At 37.7% G+C, this 26,454-nt stretch overlaps 1 protein-coding gene across 1 annotated transcript; it reads right to left on the minus strand.

The window, feature by feature from the left end:
- Positions 1-16,555: 16,555 nt before the first annotated feature.
- On the minus strand, positions 16,556-17,071 carry LOC149210707 (uncharacterized). Its single transcript, XM_089399061.1, has one exon. It carries the CDS (start codon positions 17,069-17,071, stop codon positions 16,556-16,558), a length of 516 nt encoding a protein of 171 aa, XP_089255187.1.
- Positions 17,072-26,454: the final 9,383 nt, after the last annotated feature.

Here is a 26,454-nt window from a genome sequence, read left to right on the forward strand (position 1 = left end):
TATTTCTGTTTGGGAATTCGACTAGAGATTCAAGGTATTATTGGATCTGGTGAGCTTTGACATAGCTCTGTAACAACATAAGGAATGGTTCATAGTTTCACTACTACCACATCAGATTTCCTTTGATGCAAAAAAATATCGAAACTCAAGCCGAAGCTCTAGAGATGGAAATGAAATTAGAAGCTTTTCCTACAAGACATACCAATGCTAGTATGCAACAAATTCAGAGTCAGCTGGAAAAATAGACTCTGCAGTTACAAGATATGAAGAAAAGTAAAGAAGTTAGAGAAGAAGTGTGGTGTACAAAGTGCAAATCAGAAGGCCACTCTTCAAAAATTACATGGCTAGTGGAACATTGAATCCTTTGAATGTCGGATCCAGCCTATGGTGTGAGATATGAAAAAATAGGGGTGAACATCGCTCAGAAGATTGTTATTTGTTATAAAAATATGTGCAGACTTCTAGGAACCTCTATTGCAAGTTTTGTAAATCAATAGGATCTGATGAAAACCATTATAGAGCTTATGAACTAATGATGAAGTGCAGTGCCGACACTTATATAATGCAAGTAGAAGAACAAGGACATGAGGACAATGGACAACACAATGGTCGAGGTGGTTATCAAAGAAGAGGTCGAGGTGGCAGATCTAGTCGAGACATGGACAAATTATTTGTTATAACTTCAGTCAGCCAGGACACTTTGTGAGAGACTGTCATAATCCCACTATAACATGCAAGTATTGTAAAACCTTTGATCATGTAATTTAAGAATGTTTAGGATCATGTAATTTAAGAATGTCTAGTACTTATGGAAAAAATGCAAGAAAAGAGAAACAAGTAGCAGACATAAAATATTCAGATGATGACTACTGAAAGAAGAACTGATGATCCCCAAATGAATATTGTTACTAGAAGTGGAACTGCGACCAGTGATGAAAAAGTAAATGAAAAGAAGGAATCTGAAACTTCATGGGTTAGAAATACTGCTAAAAAAACTCTTATCTTTGATATTCATAAGGAGAAATAAGTGTTTATGGAAGGCAAGTGAAGATTTATGGATGTTGGAGCTTCAACATCTACTTTACACTGAAACATAAAAGTAATTATGACATAACATTAGCTTCGACACAAGAACAAGCTTTGAAACAAGATAGAGATTCACCAAACCAAGTAGGTATTTTAAAGTCTTTTCTACAAACTTGTATGAAGTTATTAAGAGACCAAAAGGTTGTAGAAGGACTTCAGGAATTGATAGATTCATGTGCATCTAACGAAATATCACAAAGTGAGTTGTGTGCAATTAAAAATTTGCATCAACAGGAGAAATTACGAAGAGAAATGAGGCTTAGTGCGCAGATAGGAGACTATGAGATGGATCACATTATTTTAGATCAGGGATTTGAGGCTAATGTTGTGAAGAATAAGACATGGGAGTTAATGGGTAAGATGAAGCTTTAATGGTCACCTATTCAACTAAGGATGGAAAATCAACAGAAGATCTTACCCTTAGGAAGACTACCAGGTGTAACAATGGACATTGAAGGAGTTTGCACTACGACTGACTGTGAAGTAATAGAAATTTTGGATGACAGTAACCCCTATCCTACACTACTTGGACTTGATTGGGCATTTGATAACATGGATATAATTAATCTAAAAAAGGGACAAATGATATTCAAAGGGAATAATATGAGGGTAATTTTTCTCTTGGATCCATCAGAAGGAGCAAGGTATACAAAGCCAGTTAGAGAAGAGTATTGCACAGACTATATAGATAATATCTATCAATTGATAGAAAAGGAATAGGATTTTGTTAAACCTAATGCAAAGGGAAAATTAACTTGGGAGCATGATAGTTCTTGTGCATGAGTCTCAGAAGAAGAATTGGAGAATTATCAGAACAAGCTACATGAAGTATCTACAAGGCGATGTGCAAGAGTTACTAAATTAGTTCGCTGTATGACATCTAAGGTATGTAACATGCCTTCGTATGATGGCTTGGGTGATGTGAATGTTTTTCTTGATGATTATGAGGAAAAGGTTCCAGAAAGTCAAATATTGTTATCTTTGGATATAGCCCTAAAATCTACTCCTGCTAGATGGTGGGGTACACATAAGAAAAATATAGGAGGTTGGCAGGAATTTCGAAGGTTGATGTAGATAATATTTGGTCAGATAAACACAAAGATAGATTTGGAATATGATGGTGAAATCACTCCTAGGGAGCATATCCAGTTATGTACTACATGGAAGGAGATTCCACAACAAGAATGGGTACATGGGTTCATTCATACATTGGAGACAATTCCTCAGAATTGGTACTTGGAAACAAAGCTTCAACATGGTAATGCGAGCTGGGAAGATATGGTTGATGGGTTTATATTGAAATTTAGCTTTGAAGACGATTGTCATATATAGATTCATCCCTTCAGACAATTAAGAAGATATTTGAGAATTAGATTCCAAGGACATGGAAATAACTTGATTTGGTTGCGCAGATAGAACATGCACTAGAATGCTACAACATTATTACATAAGTTGAAGAAGATCCTCGCAACACTAACATAGTAGAATTAGAAGGACAATGTGAAGTAAATGAACTTGAGCTAGAAATACCAGATATAACAAAACTAGTAAAGAAAAAGAAGGAAAATATAGGATCAGAAGAGGAAGCAAAGTTTGCAACTATAGGAGATTATTGGGATGAAGAAACAATCAAAAAAGTGACATAATTGATTGATGAATATCATGAGTTATTTCCGACGGATTTTTCAAAAATTAAGGTTATAGTAGGAGATTTAGGAGTTATAAAGATCCCCCTTAAGCCTAATGTGGACCTAGTCAAGCAAAGGCATTATATATTGAATCCGAAGTATAAGGAGAAATTAAAAGTTGAGTTGGATAAGATGATAGCAGCAAGGTTTATTGAACCTATGGAAGAATCTAAGTGGGTAAGTCCTATGGTGGTATAAGAAAAGAAAACTCAAGGAGAAATCAGGAGCTGTGTTGATTTAAGGAAGTTGAATGATGCATGCTTACATGATCCTTTCCCTACCCCTTTCACAGAGGAAGTGTTAGACAATGTAGGATGCCAGGAAGTTTATTCATTTACAGATGGATTTTCACGATATCATCATATTAGAATTGCACCTGAAGATTGATATAAGACCACCTTTTCTACAGAGTGGGGTTCATACCAATACACGGTGATGCCTTTTGAACTAAACAATTACCATGGAATATTTTCAAGAGTGGTGGTCGCAAGTTTCAAAGAATATATCCACAAATTTCTAGAAGTATAATTTGATGAATGGACAGTATTTGGGTTGCTAAGAAAACATACTAGAAGTTTAAGACTTGTGCTTGATACATGTGGACAATATCCGATCTCCTTGAACTTGAAGAAGTGCATATTTTGTGTACCTTTTGGTATATTGTTGGGACATACTATTTGTAAGAAAGGATTAATGGTAGACCCTGCGAAAATTTCTATCGTTGTGAATTTACCTCCACTAAAGATAGTAAGACAACTTCACACTACATTGGGACATACTAGGTATTATAGGAAATTCATCAAAGGGTATGCGGAGATCACTGCGCTTATGGAAAAAATGATGAAGAAAGATGTCACTTTTCAATGGGATGAAGAATGTCAAAATATCCTTGACATATTGAAGGAAAAGATGGTAGTTTCTCCTATACTAGTATTCCCAAATTGGAATAAGGAATTTCATATACATGTGGATGCTTTTTGTATAGCTTTGGGAGTGGTACTAGCACAACGTAGTGCAGGCGAAATATATCATCCTATAGATTTTGCAAGTAGGAAACTATATAAAACTGAGAAGAATTACACAATCAAAAAAAGGGAAGGATTGGCAATGGTATATGCCTTGCAAAAATTTAGACATTATTTGTTGGGATCACATTTCAAGATGTTTATAGATCATTCTGAACTAAATCTTTTCATTAATGAGCCCGTCTTAGGAGGTAACGTTTGCAGATGGTTATTGTTGTTATAAGAGTATGAATTTGAAATTATTGTTAAGTCATGAATACTAAATGCAGGACCTAATCATTTGTCAATATTGGAAACAGGTGAAGAACCAACCAAAATAGAAGATAATCTCCCTAATGTGCAACTATTTTCAATTAGAATAACATATCACCATTTTGTAGACATTATTCAATTTTTGAACACAATAATGGCGCCTTAAAAATATACTACGAAGTAGAAGAAATAATTAGTGGTGAAGGAAGTTGATTTTTCGTTGATAGAAGAACACTTATATAAGATGGAACTAGATGATATACTACACAAGTATGTTCTTGAACATGAAAGGAAAATCATTCTAACATAGGCTCATGAGGGTGTAGCTAGTGGACATTATGTAGGAAAAGCTACTACACAGAAGATTTTGAGAGCAGGATTGTGGTGACCTACACTACATAGAAATGAAAAGGAGTATTGCATAGCTTGTGAAGTGTACCAAAGAACAATAAAAGCTTCAAGAAGAGATGAGATGCCACTAGTACCACAAGTTACATTGCAAAGTTTTGATAAATGGACTATTGATTTTGTTGGACCTATCAATCCACCTAGGAAGAGGATTGGTGCAAGGTACATAATTACTGCAACTAATTATTTGACAAGTTGGGTCGAAGCACAATTAGTAAGGGATTGCAACATAGAGGCTGCTGCGAAGTTCATTTTTAAATATATATTGTCTAGATTTGGGTGTCCAAATATCTTGAACCAAGGCTAGCATTTCTCGAACAAGACTATTGAAGCATTGAATGAGGAATTCCAAGTTTATCATCAAAAGAGTACTCCTTATCATCCTAAGGACAATGGAACTGTGGAAGAATTTAACAAGATTTTGGAGAATTCACCGATTAAGGTATGAAATATAAATAGAGACGACTAGGACCTTAGGATTCCAGCAGTGTTATAGACTTATAAAACTAAATGCAAGAAGTTGACAAATCAGACACCCTTTAGGTTGGTTTATGGGAAAGAAGTTCTAATTCCCATGGAATACATTATCCCTAGCCTAAGGATTGCAACTTTTAAAAATATGGAAGACCTTGACATAATGGAGGAAAGAATGCCATAGTTGGTTTCTTTGGAAGAAGACAAATTTATAGCAGGATTCCATCAACAAGTACAAAAAGAAAGAGAAAAGTCCTAGCATGATATGCATATTAAGCAAAATAAGTTCCAGGTAGGATACCTTTTTCTCCTCTATGACAAAAAGTTTGTGAAGCTCATAGGAAAATTCAAAATGCATTGGTTAGGCCCATCTGTTATCAAATATATTACTCATGGTGGCACGATTTAGTTAGCAAAGTTAAATGGAGAGTTGATTCGAGGAAGAGTAAATGGAAGTAGATTGAAGTTGTACAGGGATAACCTTGCTCTTATAGCTTCACTTTGAGGAAGAAAGAAGAAAATTCTTAGTGCAGCCTATAGTTGAAAGTGGGAACTGGACTATAAACTAAGCTACGAAGAGAGCTTCAACGTAAGAAGTTACTTCACTACATTCTAGAGTATGTAGAAGTTTGTAGGAGCTGTGATATACGAAGAGATATGTGCTACAATAAGGAATGCGTGGAAACTCGTCAAAAAATGGAAATATCACTGTTAAAATGGAAAAATACGCGAAAAGTTGCATTTATGAGGATAAATTGGCAAGATCTAAGGATAGATATGAAATTAATGAGCAAATATGAATGCAATTTGGAAAAAATCAAATATAATGATGGGGTTCGAATTTCAGAATTGTTATAAGTAAGAGTCCTCTTGCCTAGATTAAGAACTTTGCTGAATTGAGAGCTCAAATGTTCATAGTGTGAAGAAATTACAGAGAATTTCTGCATGAATGTCCTGTCAATTGAAGAATTTGGGTGTATATTCGAAGAAAGAGGCATAGAAGGATTCATGGAAGTAGCCACCACAACGAATGCTAGTACAAACGTAACATCATATCAGATGCCCAGAGTAGTAACACCCACATTAGTAACCACTGCGACACCATCATTGTATAAACAGAGGTGATCCCCAAGAAAGAATCCAACTAAGTGAGAAGCAAGAAGAAACAAGATAATAAACCACTAAACCTCAGCAAAAGCCTGAGCTAGTCAAAGACAACGATGAAGAAGTGAAGGAGATATAGGTGGAGGAATCAGTATAGTATACCCCTACCACCATACATCCCGCTGAGGAAACCGAATGCTAAACCTATAAAAGAATCAAAAGATGCGAAGTATGACACATTTCCACCCTTGTTTCTGGAAGAAGTATTTTGGAAGAAGTACCCTTTATAAGAGAAATTTTAGGAAAAATTCCGTACCTCAAGTTCTTGAATTACGATTTTAATGACATGAAGAAGTACCCTTTGTTCACACTAGACTGGTATTTGAAATAGGCACACTACTCGGACAATGAAGTTATGAGGTTAGAGACACAACAATGGGAGAATAGGTTGGCATAGCCAGGATTGCTAAATATGTTGAATGTGCCACACTTATGCAGAAGTGCAGAGTGCATAGTGTGTGTAAGGAAATTACTCGTGCTGGTGCATGGTGGGAATTTATGGATGGGGAATAAGATCCCCATAGACCCTATGGTGATATGGAGGATCATAATATTTCCATACAAAATATGGAACCCCATGGAGGAGTTCATTGGAAAATATCAGGACATGCTATAGCGGAAAATATGAAAACAAAAGTTTGGGTTTGTCAAATCAAAGAGGGGTTATGATATAAGTTTGATTAGTGACCAAGTAGTTCGCTTCAAGGAACACACCTTAGCTAGGAGTATTATGAGGAAATTTCATGAAAATGAAGTTCCTACGTCGGTGTTGTCATTAGCTACGTAGTGTGCCAACGGGGTTCAGTATAACTGGGTCAGATACCTATCCAAGGATTTCCTATATGACTGCCGTGAGGTCTAGGATAAAGGTACAACTTTCAACTATGCTTGGTTGATATTAATAATTTCTATGATGATGTGGAGAGAACCATAGGATTCATAGTTCCCTCAGGTCCCTAAAAATACATGTGAAGCCACAAGGTATGTGTCACTGTGGTTTACCACCAACACATCGTGCACATAAGAGAACCGAATATTTTTTGTACTTTGTCACATGGATTTACACATGCTAGTGAACCAGCATCAAGACTCTCGTCGAGATTATACGACAATTATAACTTTGTGGCAAAGTTCAAAGAATATTTTCACAAGGTATACATAGAGGCACATAGGGATACAAATAAAAAATGGCATGCCTTTCCATATATGGTGTTGAAGATGATCTTGTGGCATAGATACAAAAATTACCCGAAGAATGGATGACTCTGTTGGAGGAAAAGGGGACAATGTGACATAAGAAGACGAGGTAGAAAGTTCACAGCATGGTGAAGCCAATGGAAAAGATGAGTAAGATGAACATGACTTAGAGGAGGAAGAGCCACATGATGAGGGTCGGCATGATCTTCTTGAGGGAGATGAGCAAACCAAGGAGGCAGAAAAGGTTGAAACAAAGAAAACGTTCGCCAAAAAAAGGAAGGTAGAGGGTGAAGCTACCTCAAAGAAAAATAAGAAGCATAAGGCTGATAAGATGAAGGATCTCATGGTACTTACTAAAGGGGAATTATATCAAATTCTGGACAAGATACAGGAAGCAACAAAAAAATCCTAGAACAGAGTCCAAGATCGCTATGAAGATATTGGTGTAGAGCGTTAGATAAATTACACAGACAGAGGAAAGGGTTGAGCAGAAAGGCAGATAGAGCCTACACTTGCAGTGAGGCTAGCACATATACCTGTAGGAGCCGTCCAGTTAGACTGCAAAGAACTACAAAAATAGGCTAAATAATGGAATCAAGTCAACATCAATGTAGAAGCAGTGTCGTTGCCAAGACTACACAAACTGCACTTAGAGATTATAGAGAAACTGAAGCTGTGGGAACAACATACATCAGAGTTGAATATACAAGTATAAAAAGAGTGACTTGTGTTTTGGCAAAAGCTCAAGCAAGTGATGCAAGAAAAGGATCAAATGGGAGAGGAATGCCATAAAATCAAGGAGGTGGTCGAAGCCACATGTAAAGAGATTTTGAACCTTGATGTTTGAGAGGAAGAGCCAATAGAAGAAAAGGTCGTGAAGCTTGAACTTGTAGTGAAGGAATACAAGGATAAAATTTCCGAAGTGGAATTCAAGTATGAAATAAAAATTAGTGAGTTGCAAATGAAGCTACAACCAACTATGCTATAGAAAGTAAGGGATTAGAGGGAGATTGACCTAAAGAATGTAATGGCCAACAACTACGCAACATTGGAAAACTATGGGAAATTGTTAGATGAAAGTTTGCAAATTTGGACTTTTTTATAGGAAGATCCAATTGTACAGAAACTACAGGAAGAAATGTAGCAAAAGCAACATCAATTAGAAGAAATTCAGGTAGCTGCGAAGATCTTACTCATCTTACAAAGGCTTGTAAAAATCAATGAGAGTAAGGCCCTCCACAAGAACATTGAGGAACTGAAGAAGGAGGAGAATATTTTGATAGAGAGGACCCAACCTTAGCAGGATGAGGCCCTCCAGTTATCATAGGTAGTGGATGAGAAGCTTTAAGATCTTTGAAAAAGAGAAACAATGTTGGTGTAGAAGGCTGCAAAACATGTGACAGAGGCACTGTTGGAGGAATCATCTAGCGAGGACAAGTAGATGATAGAAACTCCACAATAATTCAACTAGGTCTAGAACAACATCGTAGTAAAAATAAGAGGCAAAGTAGCTGCGTGACTCGGGTTGAGTCACATGTGAGTGTTGAGGGCCTATTGGGCGCAACCCAACTTGGCCTATATTTTGATGAAGCCTCCGCATTTTGGGGAGCAGAGTGTGAAGTAAAGGATGTAGAAGAGTGCGAAGTGGACTGCACAACAGAGCGCCAAAATGGATTTCATAGTAAATATACTGTGCGATATATGGGCATAGTAGCATGTTGAAGCCCCTCCTTTTTGTTAAAAGAATGTAATGTTGTAAAGGATGAATGGTTTTTTACCATAATAGCTTGTATTAGGGGAGTCCATAGTACATGGACCATGGTAATTGATGATATATCCCTCGATGTAATAGTATATATAGGGATGAATAATAAAGAAGGAAGTAGTCTTGAATAATCACATCATGCATTGAATGGTTGTATATTTGTGAATTATGGTTTAGGGAAATAAGGCAAGGCTATGCAACTAAGTGCGTGGATTGCCTGCAGGTGAGTGCGCAATCCAAGAACTATTTGTTGTACAAATTATTTATTATAAGATACAATTCTTGTGGATGTAGTCCCACATTAGGATGAGCCGCAACAACATATGAATCTTCATGTGTTTATTTTCTTATTATCTATCGTAGCATAGCAGTTGCACTTTATTTCAGTACAATGAAGTCTTATGGATGTATATGATATGTTTTAAGTGATGAATGTAATGTGGCGAAGTAATGTATGAATGTGAAGTAACTTATGAATTTTAAATATAAAATAACATAAAAATACCACATCACATTGTCCCTCATGGCTGCACAAACCTGGTTCTGCATCCTCCCATAGTCACTTTGGTTGAGACTGTGGTTTGCTTGCAGGTCGTTGCCAAAAGGGCCAGTGATTGAGGGTTTTGTGGGTGTGTAGGAAAGAATCGAACCTGGGTTAGCCCAACCTAAGCCAATAGTTTACAACAACTATAAGATTCCACAAAAGATTGATTTAGGATGGTCAAATCCCTTCTTAGTTCGGAAATTTTATTTATCACACAAAGGATCTTATCATATTGTGTCAATGAAGATGACAACTTGAATAATACTGAAAGTTACAAATAGTTTAGAAGACAAAGAAGCATATGAAACACCTTATCAGCAATAATATTTGAGGACAAAGCCTTTTGAAGAGGAAGGAAATGTTATAAATAAAAATATATATAAAATAATACAAATAATGTAAAACAACAATAATAATAAATACTAATTAATTAGTAACTATTTAATGAAAAGGTATGCCCCTAATGACATAACCATTGGTGAAGAGGTATCTACCTAGTGTATATAAGTAGGCCCTCATCCTCCGTATAATCATCTCATCAATTCTTTTATATAATCAATATGAAATTACTTGTTCTAGAATGGATCTCTATGTCTTCGAAGTATTATGAAGATTACTCTGCTTCATATACAAACTTTCTTCATTAAAATCGGTATCAAAGGATTCCTCTGAGTATACAAAATTTGTTCGTTACAACACCATCCACAATAGAAATAAGTTTTAAACTGGGAAACCCTTATGGGAGAAAACCTAACTAGAAGGTGTGGTTGCTTTGCTCTTTTTTTTCTCTAGTATGGAAATATGGAAGTAAAAAGGAATAAGTACTCTATGAAGTTGGTTGATACTTGTGCCTTGTAATACTATTACAAAACCTTAACTTTATCTATCATGCTCTCCAACTTTTCACTCCTAGATGCTCCTTAACTATGGAACAAGATACAATAACCTGTAATAGAACCCCTATTCCTCTATCAGCTTGATATTTAACATAGTCTGATAGTCAACTAGGGATAATATTTGACTCTCTCGTCTTAACTAGAGTTAGAGTTTAGGACATTATAGATTCTTCTTGAAATTCCACACATGTCTAGTTGTATTTACATGAGTAGTGTTGGTTTATGTGGCATTCACCATGGTGGTCAAAATGGCAAGATAACTTGTGAAAGTTGTAATTTTTATATGAAGTCTGATTGAATCGATTTTTACATAATCTGAAAGGTATTTAAATGTTAATAAATTTGACCCAAAAATTTTCATTTGATCCTTACAATGGCTCTAAAAGGTTTTAGACCCTGATTCTTCAATATTGAAGCCTATCTTTAAAATGACATTGTAATTTTATTTCATTAATTTTTTCCACTTTGAAAACATTGTTATAGAAGAAAAATAATATAATGATCCAATATAGATTGCTAAGGTTGATTTTTCAAGTGTAATTGATACAAGAACAAATTCTGAAAACTAGTAATGACTTCTAATGATGTAGATATTTTCTTAGCACTTTCAGTTTATCATTAAACAATTAAACTTCATAAATTCAACCATAAAAGTAGTAGGGCAATAGAGATCACAATGCACAAAGACAACACAAGATTTACTTTGGGAAAACCCACTTGGGGGAAAAACCCAATAACTTTTTCGTTGGAGAAATTATTCTAAGAGATACACCTAATTCTTCTAGTGCAAAATGTTGGTCAAAATGGACAACAATACAGTTGTCAAACCTAGCCAAACTTCCCTTTTGTCAAGTCTCCAATCTTCCCAACAAACTTGACCCTGCTTGATCTGCCTAGGATGAAATTCAACCTCCCAGAAACTATGTAGAAATTAGACCCTACTACCTAGAAACTATTATCTAAAAATTTTGGATTTTCTACCTAGAAATTGCCCAAAAGCTACATGTGCAGAGCTACAAAAGGAGGATTTCGCACGTGCTAGATAGAAAGAGAGAAATTGAGAGATTTCTTCACCATTATTCATCCAGTTTTCCTTATTCTCTTTCACCTGGATGGTCATAACATATCTTGTTGTCTGTGAGATCAAATTGTGCTTGAAGGAGGATGTCAATTGCCTTATATATAGAATTTTAGATGGCCAAAAGGGTGTCTTTCTGCCTAAGGCAGACTTGAAGGAGGGCTGAGTTGACAAATTTTCAGCCAAATATTCAAAATTATCTCTTTTGAAGCTAACATGAAGAACATGTCTTACACTTTTCGTTTGACAATGACATGAAGAACATGTCTTAAGCTTTTCATTTCATATATTACAAGGGATAAAATATTAATTATGATGACCAACCATACATAAAAAATTCAACACTACCTATTACCTTGGGAGGTATTCATAATGATTTTCCATATGTTTATTGTTGACATATTTCTCTAAGAAAATATTATAACAATTCATCATTATAATCAATATAATCCAATTACCATAATCCTGGTCAACAACTCTGATCCATGGTAAATCAACTACATCAACTAGTCACCATAACTATGGCAAGTACCTGTGACCATAATTTTGGTCAGTATCTCTGATACATGGCGTATCACTATCGTTAACTAGTCACCATGATTTTGGTTGGCACTTCTAACCCATGGTATATGGAGTAGTCCTAGTTCACCATCATCTAGGTCAACATCTATGACCCATGGTGAATATCCAAAGGCTCCACTCTAGGCTTGATGCTAATGTGATCACTCAATTTGTCTAGGGAGTTTGAGCCTAATGCTGAAAGGTACCAACTCAGCTAAGTAATTGTAGGCCTCTAGGACCATTCTTCTAGTCAACATCTTGACTCAAGAAGAATGATTTCCCTATGGCAGGCCATTCTCCCAAATCTTGGTCAACCGGACCTAGGGATAATGCTTGTCCATGATGCTATCACATCAATACTCTCTGTCACTGAGAGAGGCATTCTAAAAAATTACAAACTTGTCCTTAAAGCATACAAAAATTTCTCTAGAAAAATGGCTTGTGAGAATATTAGTTATATGCTCATCATTAGATATGTATTGGAGCTTCGTTGCTCCCTTCTACACCATGCCACAAATGTAGTGTGTTAGAAATTAAATAACAGAGTAATGAAATGAAAATATTGGAAACACATAAAATCATAAAACAAGATAGACAAATATGTGGTTCACCCAATCTTGGTTACATCCATGAAGAAACAAACAATCATTCTTTTTATATTATCCATCAAAATGAAGGGATATAACCTACGACACATCCACTATAAATTCCTCTTCACTCTCACACATTCTTCCCTCTTTTTCTCAGATAATTATACATAGCCACAATACAATTCCCTCATTTAAATATAGGGTTTAATTCTAGGTAAAAAATCCTAAATTAAAATAACTTCTACCATAATATCTTCCACCTAATTAATAGTCGAAATTGACTATGAAATTACAATATTTTACAAGATTTTTTTCTCAAATTTTTTTCTTTCAAGGGCATTTTCCCCGAATCTCCGCCAGAGGGGGGCTTAAAAGTATGTTTCCCCACCCACATACCCTCATTAGGGACTAAGATTGAAACATGGTTGAAACAATAACTTTGAATTAGGAAGATAATCAAGCTCCACACCCAACAATATCCCACTTTGGGACTGATTATAACAACTCCACCATTGCTTCACTTGTTGGAAAATTCTTCCACTTGGACTTGGTCATTTTTCAACTTTTTTTTTCTTAATTAGACTACTTCTATATTAAAACAAATTTATGTTACAGTAGGGCCGGAGCCTTGATAGTTCTAGCCATTAACATGGCATTCTAGCAACACGCTGATGACAAATTGGCAATATGACTTGCTTGTTTGTGGTTCGGCTGAGGACTGACTCAAACCTGCATGTGCTTCGGCCATACAGTAATGAGCCTGATGCTTACATTGACCATTCAATAAAAAGAACTGTTCCATACTTACTCCATGACCACATTTGCGTTGCCAGCTGTGGGCATTTTCCAACCCAGACGTGAACATGAATGAGCCCGAGAGGACCGATCTCATTGGCTTGCGAGGCCATTTTCGAGTCATAATGAGAGGAGCTGGACAGCGGTGGTAACCAATGGCACCTGTAGGTGGCCCCTTGCCTATCATCACCATCCTTATCGTGCTGGCTTTCTGATCAACCCCTCTCTGCCTGGAGTGAATAGTCCTGATGCGCCAGAGCGGTGCATTCATTTTTTAGTTGTTCATCATTTGAATCACTGAGAGGGCCTGAGAAGTAGAGAATCTACTGGTTGACCCCCTGATTGGCCATTCTGTCTGCCACTTTGTTGGCTGTGCGCATTATGTGCCTGAATGTGATGCTCTGGGTAGTCTGCAGCCTTTCCTCCATTTTCTCCAATCTATTGAGTAATCTCCAACTTGTGGCTGTTTTAGATGATGGGGAACCTGCCTGTATTCTGATGACCGCTGCTATTATTATGAGGGAGTCTCCTTCAAACTCAAGAGGATACAAGTTTTCTTGCTCTGCTATACAGATTCCTTCCAGTTCTGCTGCATTGTTGGTATCGTTGCCAATATTTCCATGGTAGATGTGTCTGATTGTGCCCATTTCATCTCTGAATACCCCTTCATAGCGAGCTGGCCCGGGGTTTCCCTTATCTGCACCATCAAAATTTAATTTGAATGAATTGGGAGCAGGGGGAAACCATATTAGTGGAGAGGCAGAGCTAGAAGGGGAACTGGAGTTGATTTGGACTAGAGAGGAAAAATCCATGTTCCATGCCTTTAAGATGAGGCGTTCCTGAGGGAGTTCTGGCAGGTCCGCAGGTTTCCATTGTCTTGTTGCCAGAGTCTCTTGGAGATTGTGCTTGAGGAGAAGCCATAGAGAGTCGATGGGTTTGCTAGTGTTGTTGAAGACTCTGTTGTTTCTCTCCTTCCATAATATCCAGTAAAAGAAACCTGGGATGAGGTTCCACAACGAGTTTAACAGAGAGCTTTGGAAGGGTTGCTTTGGCTAGCTTCTGATGGTGTCAGCAATATCTCCTTGTCGTTTGCCAGATCTTCTGTTGCAGTGATCAATTTTCTTCCATAGTTGAGTGGCAAGAGGACAGGTGTCCATTAAATGCAAAGCGGTTTCTCCGTTGAGGTTGCAGTTAGGACATCTTGAAGGTCCTACGAATCCTCTTTTTTACAGCTTATCCCATGTGAGAATTCGATGTTTACCTAGAAGCCATAAGAATGTGGAGACCTTAGGCCATATTCCTGGTTGCCATACCTGGTCCCAAAGTTTGTCTTTGTTTGCCTGCGTGGGTGTATAACGTAGATGATGTGCTTCCTTAGTGGTAAACATACCTTTAGGCGTGTAACCCCAGTGAAGCTTGTCCTGTTGATCAGATTGCTTCATTTTCCTTTGATTCAACTCCTGATCTATCTCTGTGTAGGATTCCCCTCGCCAGTTGGCCTGCCAAGTGCTTTCTGATTTCCAGCACTGAAAGTCATGAGATGTTTGTTGTTGCCAGAATTGATGAACGTTGATAAGATCAATGTGATGCATATAAGCCTACCACATTGGCTTGTGAAAGAGAGATGCTAGTTTTGGGAGTTGTTGCCATAAATCCTCCCAAAATCTAGCTGAGGTACCCGAATGAACTTCCCAGAAACTATGCTCCTGTATGAAGGCACTGTGGAGCTTGGAAGCATTCCAGATCAGGGAGCCTGGAGTTGTTGGGCAGATTCTAATGAGGTTCTTCCATTGACATCCTGGCACATATTTTGCTTGCCAAAGACGAGCCCAAGGAGTATGTGGTTTGGAGAGCCAGTTCCACCATACTCGGGCTCCCATTGTGTTACTACTGTGGAGGGGATCTCGCAATCCTAACCCGTCGATTACTTTTGGTTGACAGACCTCATTCCAATTGACCAATGCCCATTTCCTATTGAGACTAGAGGAGCCCCACAAAAAGTTTCTCTGTAGATTGCGGATGATTTTAAGGACCCATTTAGGAGCAGCTAAAATGGAAAAGAGATAAAGGGGCATTGCCTGGAGAACGGTTTTTATGAGGATAAGTCTGTTAGCCTCATTGAGCGAGTGAAAAGTCCAGGAGGAGAGCCTGGATTCCAGCTTGTCTATGAGGGTTCTCCAAGAGGCATTTTTAATAGCTGAGTCCAAGAGAGGAGCTCCCAAGTATTTAGAGGGAAGCGTTGCAATGGTATATCCCAAAATTCTTGCTATATTTCGTTGAGTAGGGGCTGGAGTATGAAAGAAGAATAGCTGGGATTTGGCAGTGTTGATAGAAGTGCTAGAGGTTTTAGAAAAGAGAGAGAGCATATCTTTGAAGGCAGAGGATTCTTGAGAAGAAGGATGGCCGAAGAGCATGGTTTCATCAACAAACTGTTGGTGAGACAGAGGGTGAAGACCATGTAGAGAAATGCCTTTCAGGGAATGAGAGGAGATAGCGGAATGGAGCAAATGGCTGAGGCCTTCGGTGATTAAAAAAAAGAGAAAAGGGGAGAGGGGGTCCCCCTGATGGATTCCACGAGAAGGGTGGAAGGGCTTAGAGGGAAAGCCATTGAGCAGGATTGAGAAGCTGGGTGAAGAGATGAGATTCATGATCCACCTAGTCCAAGTTGCATTAAAGCCGAACGCCAATAACATCTGATGTATATAATTCCAGCTAAGTTTATCAAATGCTTTTGAAAGATCAAGCTTCAGAATCATACTTGGCTTTTTTAGAAGCTTTAGTGAGTGAATCACTTCGTTTGAGAGAATTATGCCGTCCATTATTTGTCTTCCTTCTACATAGCCTGTCTGCTCTGGCGAGATGAGGAGAGGGATAAGAGGTTTGAGCCTGTTGGCCAAAACTTTGGATATAAGTTTGTAGATGACGTTACACAGTGCAATAGGCCTGTATTTGTCAGGCGTATTTGATTCAACCCCTTTGGGAATTAGCGCTAAGAAGGTGGAGTTTAGCGAAGGGAGAATCCAGTGCATTGTTCATGATTCCTCCACTAATTCCCAAACCTCTGTGCTAACAAGCTCCCAAAATTCATGAAAAAAATTAGCTGTGAACCCGTCAGGACCGGGTGCCTTACCATCCTTGATTTGAACCATGGCTTCTTCCACTTCTTTCATTGAGATGGGTTGAAGAAGCTGTTTGTTGTGGTCCTCCGTAATTATTTTAGGGATGAGCTGTGTAATTTTTTTAATAGCTTGATCTCTGCTTTCTGGTCGTTCCTTAACGATTTCCTGAAAGTGTTCATGGAATTCCTTTTCCATTTCTTCATGCTTTTCTGATTTTTCCCCTTGCCTATTGTTGATGAATGCTATATTATTATGCATCCTTCTTTGGATTGTGGATCTGTGGAAAACCTTCGTGTTTTTCTCCCCCTCCTTAAGCCATCGAATATGATACTTCTGCCACCACATAGTTTCTTCTTGCTGTCTGCGTGTCTCAATTTCAGTCCAAAGGATCTGCTCCTGGTGCGCCCTGTCTTTTGTTCGCCCCTCCATGATAATCCTCTGTTGTAAAGAGCACATTTTCTGCTCCAACTTTTTTCGTTGCTAAAATATATTTCCGAACTGGGTGTGATTCCAATTTTTGAGAACCTGTTTGAGGATTTTTAATTTCTGTTGGAACTGGAACATTTTGGTTCATTCAGAGGGTTTGAAGGTTTTCCATGCCTCCTTAACCATTGTTTTGAAGTTGGGATTGGTGAACCAAAAATCCTCAAATCGAAAGGGTCTGTTGCTTCCTCCTTGAGGCACGATAGAGGCATGAAAATCCCCTCCAAGGTGAATAGCATTATCCGAAATGAGAAAGCGATCCAGTCTTGAGGCAATGTGCTGGGATCTGCTTCGTTTATTAGTCCAAGTGTAGACTCCATTTGAGGTATGAATGTCCATAAGATGGTTGTTTTGAATGTAATTATGGAAGCCAATATTGTCCCCTTCTAATTTTGATCTGCCGCCGCTTTTTTCTTCCAGAGCTCTGATGATGTTGAAATCACCCCCTCCAATCCATAGCGAAAATTGTCTGTTTGAATTAGGAACCGTAAGAGTGTCCAGAAGTGCCAGTTTCTGATTTAATTGTTGCAGAGAGTAAACATTTGAAAGATGACCGTGAATATTTGTTCCTATAAGATGGAAGGTAGCTTGGATGAAGAAATGAGATGCGTGGAAGTCTTGGAGAGTGAGTAGTTGTGGATTCCAAATGATCGCTAGTCCTCTCGAGGCGCCTGAGGCATCCACAGTGACTGAGCTGCAGCCTGACCAGATTTTTCTCAGAATCTTTTCTAAGATGGTACTGTTGCTTTTTGTTTCTTGAAGAAAAACTATAGTGGGCTTTTCTTGCTGTATCACATTTTTTAACATTCTATGTTTGGAGGCACTGTTCAACCCTCTTACATTCTAGGAAAGAAGCTTCATGAGGAACTGTGGGGTTGAGATTTGTAGAACTTTGTCATCTTAGGGAATCTCCCAGATTCCATAAGCAATTCTCCTAGGATGATAGTCCTCTGCAGGTCCGTTTTGCGCCCTCTTTTTTTTGTTTCTTTTAGGATCTTCTTTCCATCCCATGGGCTTCCTGCTTGTATTCCTAAGCATTTATTGTGTTGCGCTTTGCTGAGAACTCCTTCCAGCCTTTCGATTTCCCATGGAGGAATTGTGTTGTACTCTTTCTGTTTACAAGTCGTTTCCAGCTGGAGAATATCTAAACCTTCTAAGCTAATACTCTCTAGATCTTCATCCGTTTTTGAAGGCATGTTTTGATCTTCCATGAGAGTATTGTCCTGAGTACTAAGGATTAGAGTCGCTTCCAGTTCCATTGAAGAAGATTGCGCGGCAATCTTTGGTTCTGATTTCTTATGAGCTGTGGAGTTGGGAAGGCTTGAAGGATCGGAGTCAGATGATGGCCAAGAAAGTTTGGAGATCCGGGAGGGAGAAGGAGGTTTAAGGTTAGCCCAGGGTGAAGCTGGAGGATTCTCTGAAGGATCGAGGGGGGTGAGAATCGAAAATCTGTTCAGGGAGTCAAGCTTTTTGGAGCTGTCAGGGGCTGGGGTGGATTTATTTGCATGGCGGCAGCGATTAGGGATTTTGGTGAAGCCTTCTGATTCTATGCTTAGATCACTTACAGGGGGTTTGGGTTGAAGATTGAGGGGACAGTCCCTCAAGATATGGCCATGCTCATGGCACTTTCTACAGCGAAAAGGAATGTGCTCATAATCTAATGTTTGAATCCACTCAAAGTCGTTGTGGAAAAGACTTACCGAGTCTGCCAGAGCTTTGGTAAGATGCATTTGGACATAGATCCGGGCGTAAGAAGTATATCTGCGAGTTTTAGTTTCCTCAGAAGCTTTGATGAAGGTCCCCAGGTTGTTGCTTATATCCCTTAGAGTCTCCTCCTTCCAATATTCTATAGGGAGGGAATACATTCGTATCCAGACAGGAGGCCAGCTGAAGTCCTACTTGTCTGGGTTGAATCTTTCTTTCCACTCTCTTAAGTACAGTCTGAAAGAATTGAATAAGTACGGGCCTCCTTCAAATATGCGGGATTTGTCCTCCAGACAGTTGAAGATTGCCGTGAAGAAGCGTTTGGGGCCAAGATGCAGAGTAACTTGACCCTTAGGCTTTCATTTTGAAGCGATCCAGCCATGCAAGGCCTTTTCAGTAGGCCAGAATCCGAGGAACTTGCCAATGAGTGCATGGTCCTTCATAAATTGGATTTCGCCATTGATTTGCTGGCTGGGGAGGTCGACTTTGATTCTTTCGAAATTTTTTGGTATGCATGTTGGGTTCCTATAATACTAGTGATTACCCCATTACTATTGTAGTTATACCCCTTATTTATATTTTTGTGCCCCTATTACCCCCATATTGTTATTTGTGTGCCCCATAGAATCCCTCTATTGTTATTTTTGTGGCTTTATATTATTATTGTTAGGTCGGCTAGATTATATTGTGACTCCTTAGACTCCTATATATAGAAAGGAGGTTTTGTCATTTGAATCATCCAAGAATTGTTCATTTATGTAATGTAAAGGAGGTTTCCCCCTCGAAGAGGCTGAATTCTAAGGCATTGATCTTTCTTTTCTATCTTTTCTTGAGCTGGTTTCATAACATTTGGTATCAGAGCCAGGTTACGATCCTAGGACCTTTTGTGTATTTTCTATCAAAACTGTAACAAAGCCCTTTTGCTCTTTTTTCTTCCAATTGTTGTGGTGTCAACCTTGTAGGTTGTGGAAGACTAGAGGCAACAACACTTCCGTCTTTATAGTTGTAAGTGGTATGCTTCCTAGTTGCCATAATTTTGCTTTCCATTTTTCTCGCTAACCTGAATGCCTTCTCTAATGAATCAGGTATCCAAAGGTGAACATCATGTTGGATATTATCCTTTAAAGACCCTATGAACACATCAATCCTATGCTCCTCTGGAATATCTTTTACCCTTATGTTCAATTTTTGGAACTCCTCAATGTGCTCCATTATTGAACCCTTTTGTTTGAGACTTATCAATTGGCTAAAAAAAGTGTTGCTTTTTGTATCCTCATAATGTGTTATCATGGCGCATGTGTCCGGATTATAGGGAGCTCAACAAGCTCACTATTAAAGATAAGTTCCCCATTCCTGTCATTGATGAATTACTGGATGAATTGCATGGATCAATTTACTTCACCAAGTTGGATCTTCGTTCTGGATATCATCAAATCAGAATGAAGATTGAAGACATTCTGAAAACGACACTTAAAACTCATGAGGGTCATTATGAATTTTTGGTCATGCCTTTTGGCCTTACCAATGCACCTTCAACATTTCAAGGTTTGATGAATTCAATTTTAGAACCATTCCTTAGAAAATTTGCGTTAGTATTTTTTGATGATATGCTAATCTACAGCAAGTCTTGGAAGGATCATGTTGAACATGTTGACAGGGTGCTACAACTATTGGAGGAGAAAAAATTATATGCAAAAAGATCCAAATGTTTCTTTGGAGTCTAGGAGGTGGAATATTTGGGTCATATTGTATCTCATGAAGGAGTTAAGGTGGACCCTAGCAAAATTAAAGCCATTAAGGAATGGAAAATCCCCACATCCATAAAGCATCTGCGAGGATTTCTTGGGTTGACAGGGTATTATCGCAAGTTTGTTAAGAATTATGGGAGAATAGCAGCACCTCTAACAACATTATTGAAGAAAGATTCATTTTCATGGACTCCGGAAGCAACAAAGGCCTTTGAACATCTTAAAGAGGCAATGTGGCAAGCACCGGTCTTAGCTACACCGGACTTCACAAAAACCTATATTGTGGAATGTGATGCTTCAGGAAATGGAATTGGTGCTATTATAATGCAAGATGAAAGACCCATTGCTCTTGAAAGTCGTCCAATCAAGGGAAAGTTTTTAAGAAAATCTATTTATGAGAAGGAAATGTTGGCAATACTCCATGCACTTAAGAAATGGCGACCCTTCCTAATGGGAAGGCACTTCAAGGTAAAAACGGATCATGATAGCCATAAATACTTTTTAGAAAAAAGATTATCCTCTGAAGAGAAACAAAAGTGGGTCACAAAGATGTTGGGTTATGACTTTGAAATCATCTACAAAAAAGGGAAGCAAAATGTGGTGGCAGATGCACTCTCAAGAAATGATGAGGATGTGGAAGCATTGTTGTGTGCCATTTCTATTATCCAACCAGATTGGATAAACGAAGCAAGGGAGGAATGGAAGAATGACGAAAAAGTGTGGGCACTTATTCAAAAGCTACAACAAGATTCCAGTAATTTTGATACATTTAGCTGGCAAAATGATTCGTTATGGTACAAAGATTGCTTATACCTCTATAAGAATTGCCAGCTAAAACAAAAGATTCTTATGGAATTGCACACTTCTCCCTTAGGAGGCACTCAGGATTTTTAAAAACTTACCACAGGGTTAAGAAGGAATTTTTTTGGGATGGCCTTAAATCAGATATTCAAAAGTTTGTGGTGGAATGTTTGGTTTGCCAACAAATTAATGTTGAAACAATTAAGACACCGCATCTATTACAACCTTTATCCATTCCAAGCCAACGTTGGGAGGAGGTTTCAATGGATTTTATCACAGGTTTACCCAAGTCTGAGGGAAAGAGTGTCATCATGGTGGTAGTTGATAGACTTACCAAGTATGCACACTTTTATGCATTATCACATCCATTTAAAGCCAGTACAGTTTCTACTGCATTTATGGAAGCAGTTCAAAAACTACAGGGAAACCCAAAGATTATTGTAAGTGACAGAGATCCCATTTTCATTGGAAATTTTTGGACAGAATTATTTTCTTGTCTTGGTACTCAGTTAGCTCATATCTCATCTTATCATCCTCAATCTGATGGGAAAACTGAGATAGTAAACAAATGTTTGGAAGGATATATTCGTTGCTTTGTATCTAATAAACAGACAAAATGGGTCAAATGGTTGCCTCTGGCTGAATGGTGGTATAACACTTCCTTCCATACAACAACAAAAATGACCCCATTTATGGCACTTTATGGGTATCAACCACCATCCATCACATCATATTTAAGAGAAAATTCTAAGGTTCAGGCAGTGGATTATCACATCGAACATCAACAAAAAGTCCTCCAACTCTTAAAGGATAACCTCATGTTGGCACACAATAGAATGAAACAACAGGCATATCAACATCGTAGTGAAAGAAGTTTTGATGTAGGTGATTGGGTATTCCTACGACTATAACCATATAAGCAAATGTCCCTAAAGCAATCTAAGAAGGATAATAAATTATCACCAAAGTATTATGGTCCGTACAAGGTGTTGCAAAAGATTGGTACTATGGCATACAAATTGGAGCTTCCTGCAGCTTCTTGATTGTACCCAGTTTTCCATGTTTCAGGTTTAAAGAAGGTTATAGGTGACAAGCTCCCAATTCAAACAATATTTCCAGAACTTGACAAGGAAGGAAAAATTATATTGGAACCGGAAGTAGTCACAGAAACAAGAACTCGACAACGACGAAATCGATCAATTTCAGAGTATCTTATCAAGTGGAAGAACTTATCCGTTGAAGATTCCACATGGGAGGATGAGAATTTTATGCAGAAGTATCAACAACTACTCAAGCGTTGAGGACAACACTTTTTTGAAGGAGAGGGGCATGTTGGGTTCCTATAATACTAGTGATTACCCCATTGCTATTGTAGTTATACCCCTTATTTATATTGTTGTGCCCCTATTACCCCCATATTGTTATTTCTGTGCCCCATAGAATCCCTCTATTGTTATTTTTGTGGCTTTATATTATTATTGTTAGGTCAGCTAGATTATATTGTGACTCCTTAGACTCCTATATAGAGAAAGGAGGTTTTTTCATTTGAATCATCCAAGAATTGTTCATTTATGTAATGTAAAGGAGGTTTCCCCCTCGAAGAGGCTGAATTCTAAGGCGTTGATCTATCTTTTCTATCTTTTCTTGAGCTGGTTTCATAAAAATGCATGTGGCTGAAGTTGCCTTTGGTTGTTACGTAGGAGCTTTTTGATTCCATCCATTGTCTTTGCCCATATCATCACATGTAGCAGCAGTTTCTTCTTCATTAGTGGCCCGATCTGGTCCTTGATCTGTTTCTGGAAGGATTTCTGGTATGTGCAGAGGATCTTTTTATTTTTTCCTGGAGTGGTCAGAGGATGACCCAGTGTATGGAGGGGGGGAAGATCCTGCCCCTCCTGGGAGCGCATTCATTGAAAAAACCTCAGTCAAGGCGCCGCGGATTGAAGGTTGAAGGTCGAGGGAAGCAGGGTTTTCAGAATGGTGATCAGTGGTGATTCAGATCGCATCTCCAGAGCGCCGCTGCAGTCAAGATTTGATCATAGGTCGACTTCAATAACAAACATCATTTTTCAACTTTACCATCATACTTGAAGGCCAATTGAAACTGAGAATAAAATCAATTTATTTTATGAGAAAAAAATATTTCGGCGTAAATCACAAGATAGTACATTTGTCGACGCGTTTCAAACCAATGAGTGTGGTTCATCATCAAGACAAGTTGAAGAATCAGATCATGGATATATATTAAATAGGGAGGTCATACTATGGGAAAGTATGATCTCCCTATTTAAGACATAGCCATGATCTGATTATTCAACTTGTCATGACAATGAACCACACTCGTTGGTTCGAAACACGTCGAACAATGTACTATCTTGTGATTTACACTGAAATATTTTTTCTCATAACTTGATATGGATCACAAAAGCCTCAATTCAAACTCAATTTATCCTTAGTTACTATTATCACTAAAGAGTTTTTCTTAGTTATGGGAGAAAAATCTTAGCGTAACATCAAACAACTTTGGCATTGAAATATTTCCCTTCAATATGGAGAAGGAGTTCTCCTCAACTATGCTACTCAAGGTCACTATAGTATAAGGTCACTAATACACTTAGTGGCCATATTTAACTTGTAACAATGATGAATTTGGTTTGGAAAGAAGGAAATGGGACCACTGTTTATGGAGACTTTGACATAAATAAATTCTTTCTAATCATAGGTCACATGAACAGATCTAAACAAAGAAAAGATAGATCGTGATTTATTAGACAAATTATCAATCAAGGTATGGTAGAAGACTAAAAAAAATAAACATCGGAAACAAAACATTGTGATTTTAGTAATGACATTTAGGTTGAAAAAAAATAAGTATTTGAATAACATGAATATGAGCATTCAACATGAATTCTAATTCATTCATCTCTATCCAAATACTGAATATTAATGGTCAAATGAATAGCTAAGGAGAAAATAAACACAATAGAAAAACATACATGAAACCATTCACACTTGAATTTATAAAACTACACATATATCACTACTTATAGAAAAATATATTAATCTCCAAAGTTTACAATGATACACATAGGTTTTCCTGTTTCCAAAAATTTTTGAACCGTTGATCCTCTTTCATCATCTATTTTATAGAATACTTACAAAACTATATCCATGTCATTAGGAGACTTTAATTTGAAAATTCCTAAATATCTATGTAAATCTCTAACTTAGATCAAATACATTATATAGAAATTTCTTTGACGTGTTGTTTGCTTAATCATAAAATGATATGATAATATGTTGTATCTGGAAGTTGAATTGTAGCTAAAAATCTAGTTGAAGCTGAGGATAAAATTGCTTGTTGATATCTTGCCAAAATCTTATGAAATACCCTTCTTTTTCATCATGTTTGAAATAGCAACGTTACCTTTATTTAGATCTGTTCATGTGACCTATGATTAATGTTTTTGTCAGATACTGTGTTAGGCCCCTATACTACTAGTGTAACCCCTTATTGTTATTAGTACAACCCACTTATTATATTGATGTACCCATGTAGTGCCCATATTGTTACTATTGTGCCACATAGAAGCCCACTATTTTTATTATTGTGCCCTTACATTATTATTGTTATGTTGGCTCTGATTATGTTATGACCCCTTAGACTCCTATATATAGAAAGGAGGTCTTTTCATTTGTATCATCCAAGAATTGTTCATTTGTGTAATGTAAAGGAGGTTGCCCCCCTCGAAGAGGCTGAATTCTAAGGCGTTGATCTCTCTTTTCTATCTTTTTGTGAGCTGGTTTCATAACATTTGGTATCAGAGCTTTGGATTCTAGGGTTTCACTGCTCCAAACAGGTCATCATGGAATTTTCACTATAACTTTTTTCTGCAATGTTTCAGAAGCTAAAAAAAAACCCATTTTAGAAGAAATCGTGCTAAATCTAGGGACCGAATTTCAGAGCTTTTCGCACTATATTTGCGGAGGTATGATATGAGGAATTTGGTATTTTTGCAGATTCCTGAATTACATTCCAAACAGGTGACCTAGAGAAAATCGTCATAAATTTCTCTTTGAGCATTGGATTGAAATTTCGTAAGAAGGTACAGAAAGAGGATGGACTGTAATTTCTTGTATATATTTTTTAGTGCCAAAGGTCGAAACAGTGATTGGTGGCACATCGTACAAGTTCGCTCTATTGAACTGGTCTATAATCAGGTCACTGTGGGAGATTTTGCATAAATCTTCCTTGGAGAATCCAATTTGGATCAGACTTGTGGCATTGGAAAGAGGACGCAAAGTGCTACTACAAGTCACAATTTTAGGACTTAAAGATCCGAATGTACAGAGTTACAGTGGTTTCAAGATCGAGCTCCTAAAATCAAGAAAACGCAAGATGAGGAAGTTTGATGGCAAGGATCCGGTAAATTGGATACTTTAGATGGAGAAATATTTTGATCTACATGGTGTACCACTGTTATAAAAGGCATGTATTGCATCTTCGTATTTAGAACTGAATCAATTTTTATGGTATGAGGGGCTTTGTTCTCGTAAACAACTTGTTACGTGGTCAATTTTCACGGCGGAAATGATAGCACATTATGAGGATACAAAGAGCAACACCTTCTTTAGAGCAACACCACAACAATTGGAAAGAGTAAAAGGGATCTGTGACATAGTGGAAAGCAAAATTACGGAAACCAGGGAGCATACCCGTCACAACTATAAAGATGGAAGTGTTGTTTCTCCCAACCTTCCACAAGCTACAAGGGTTACACCACAACAATTGGAAGAAAAAAGAGAAAAAAGGCTTTGTTACAATTGTGATAAAAAATGCACTAAAGGTCATAAGTGTTCTGAGAAGAAATTATTTTACATAGAATATGAAGAGGAGGAAGAAAAGAATCAAGAAGCATCAAAAGAAGAGGATATACACTAGGACCCCACCCCAGAGAAAGAAGAAATGAATCAGACCATATCTTGTAAAGCATTGGCAAGAATTACCACTCCTTAAACTATCAAGATAGAAGGACATATCAAGAAGAAAAAGGTGCAAGAAGTGAAAGATCACAT

The sequence above is a fragment of the Pinus tabuliformis genome, chromosome 1_2 (genome assembly GCF_031772625.1).
Source record: "Pinus tabuliformis cultivar Carrire ecotype Pingquan chromosome 1_2, CPIR1, whole genome shotgun sequence".
Lineage (NCBI taxonomy): Eukaryota > Viridiplantae > Streptophyta > Pinopsida > Pinales > Pinaceae > Pinus > Pinus tabuliformis.

Coding starts and splice junctions, on each gene's coding strand:
- LOC149210707 (XM_089399061.1), bottom strand. CDS start 17,071: ATGGAGGGGCGAACAAAAGACAGGGCGCACCAGGAGCAGATCCTTTGG.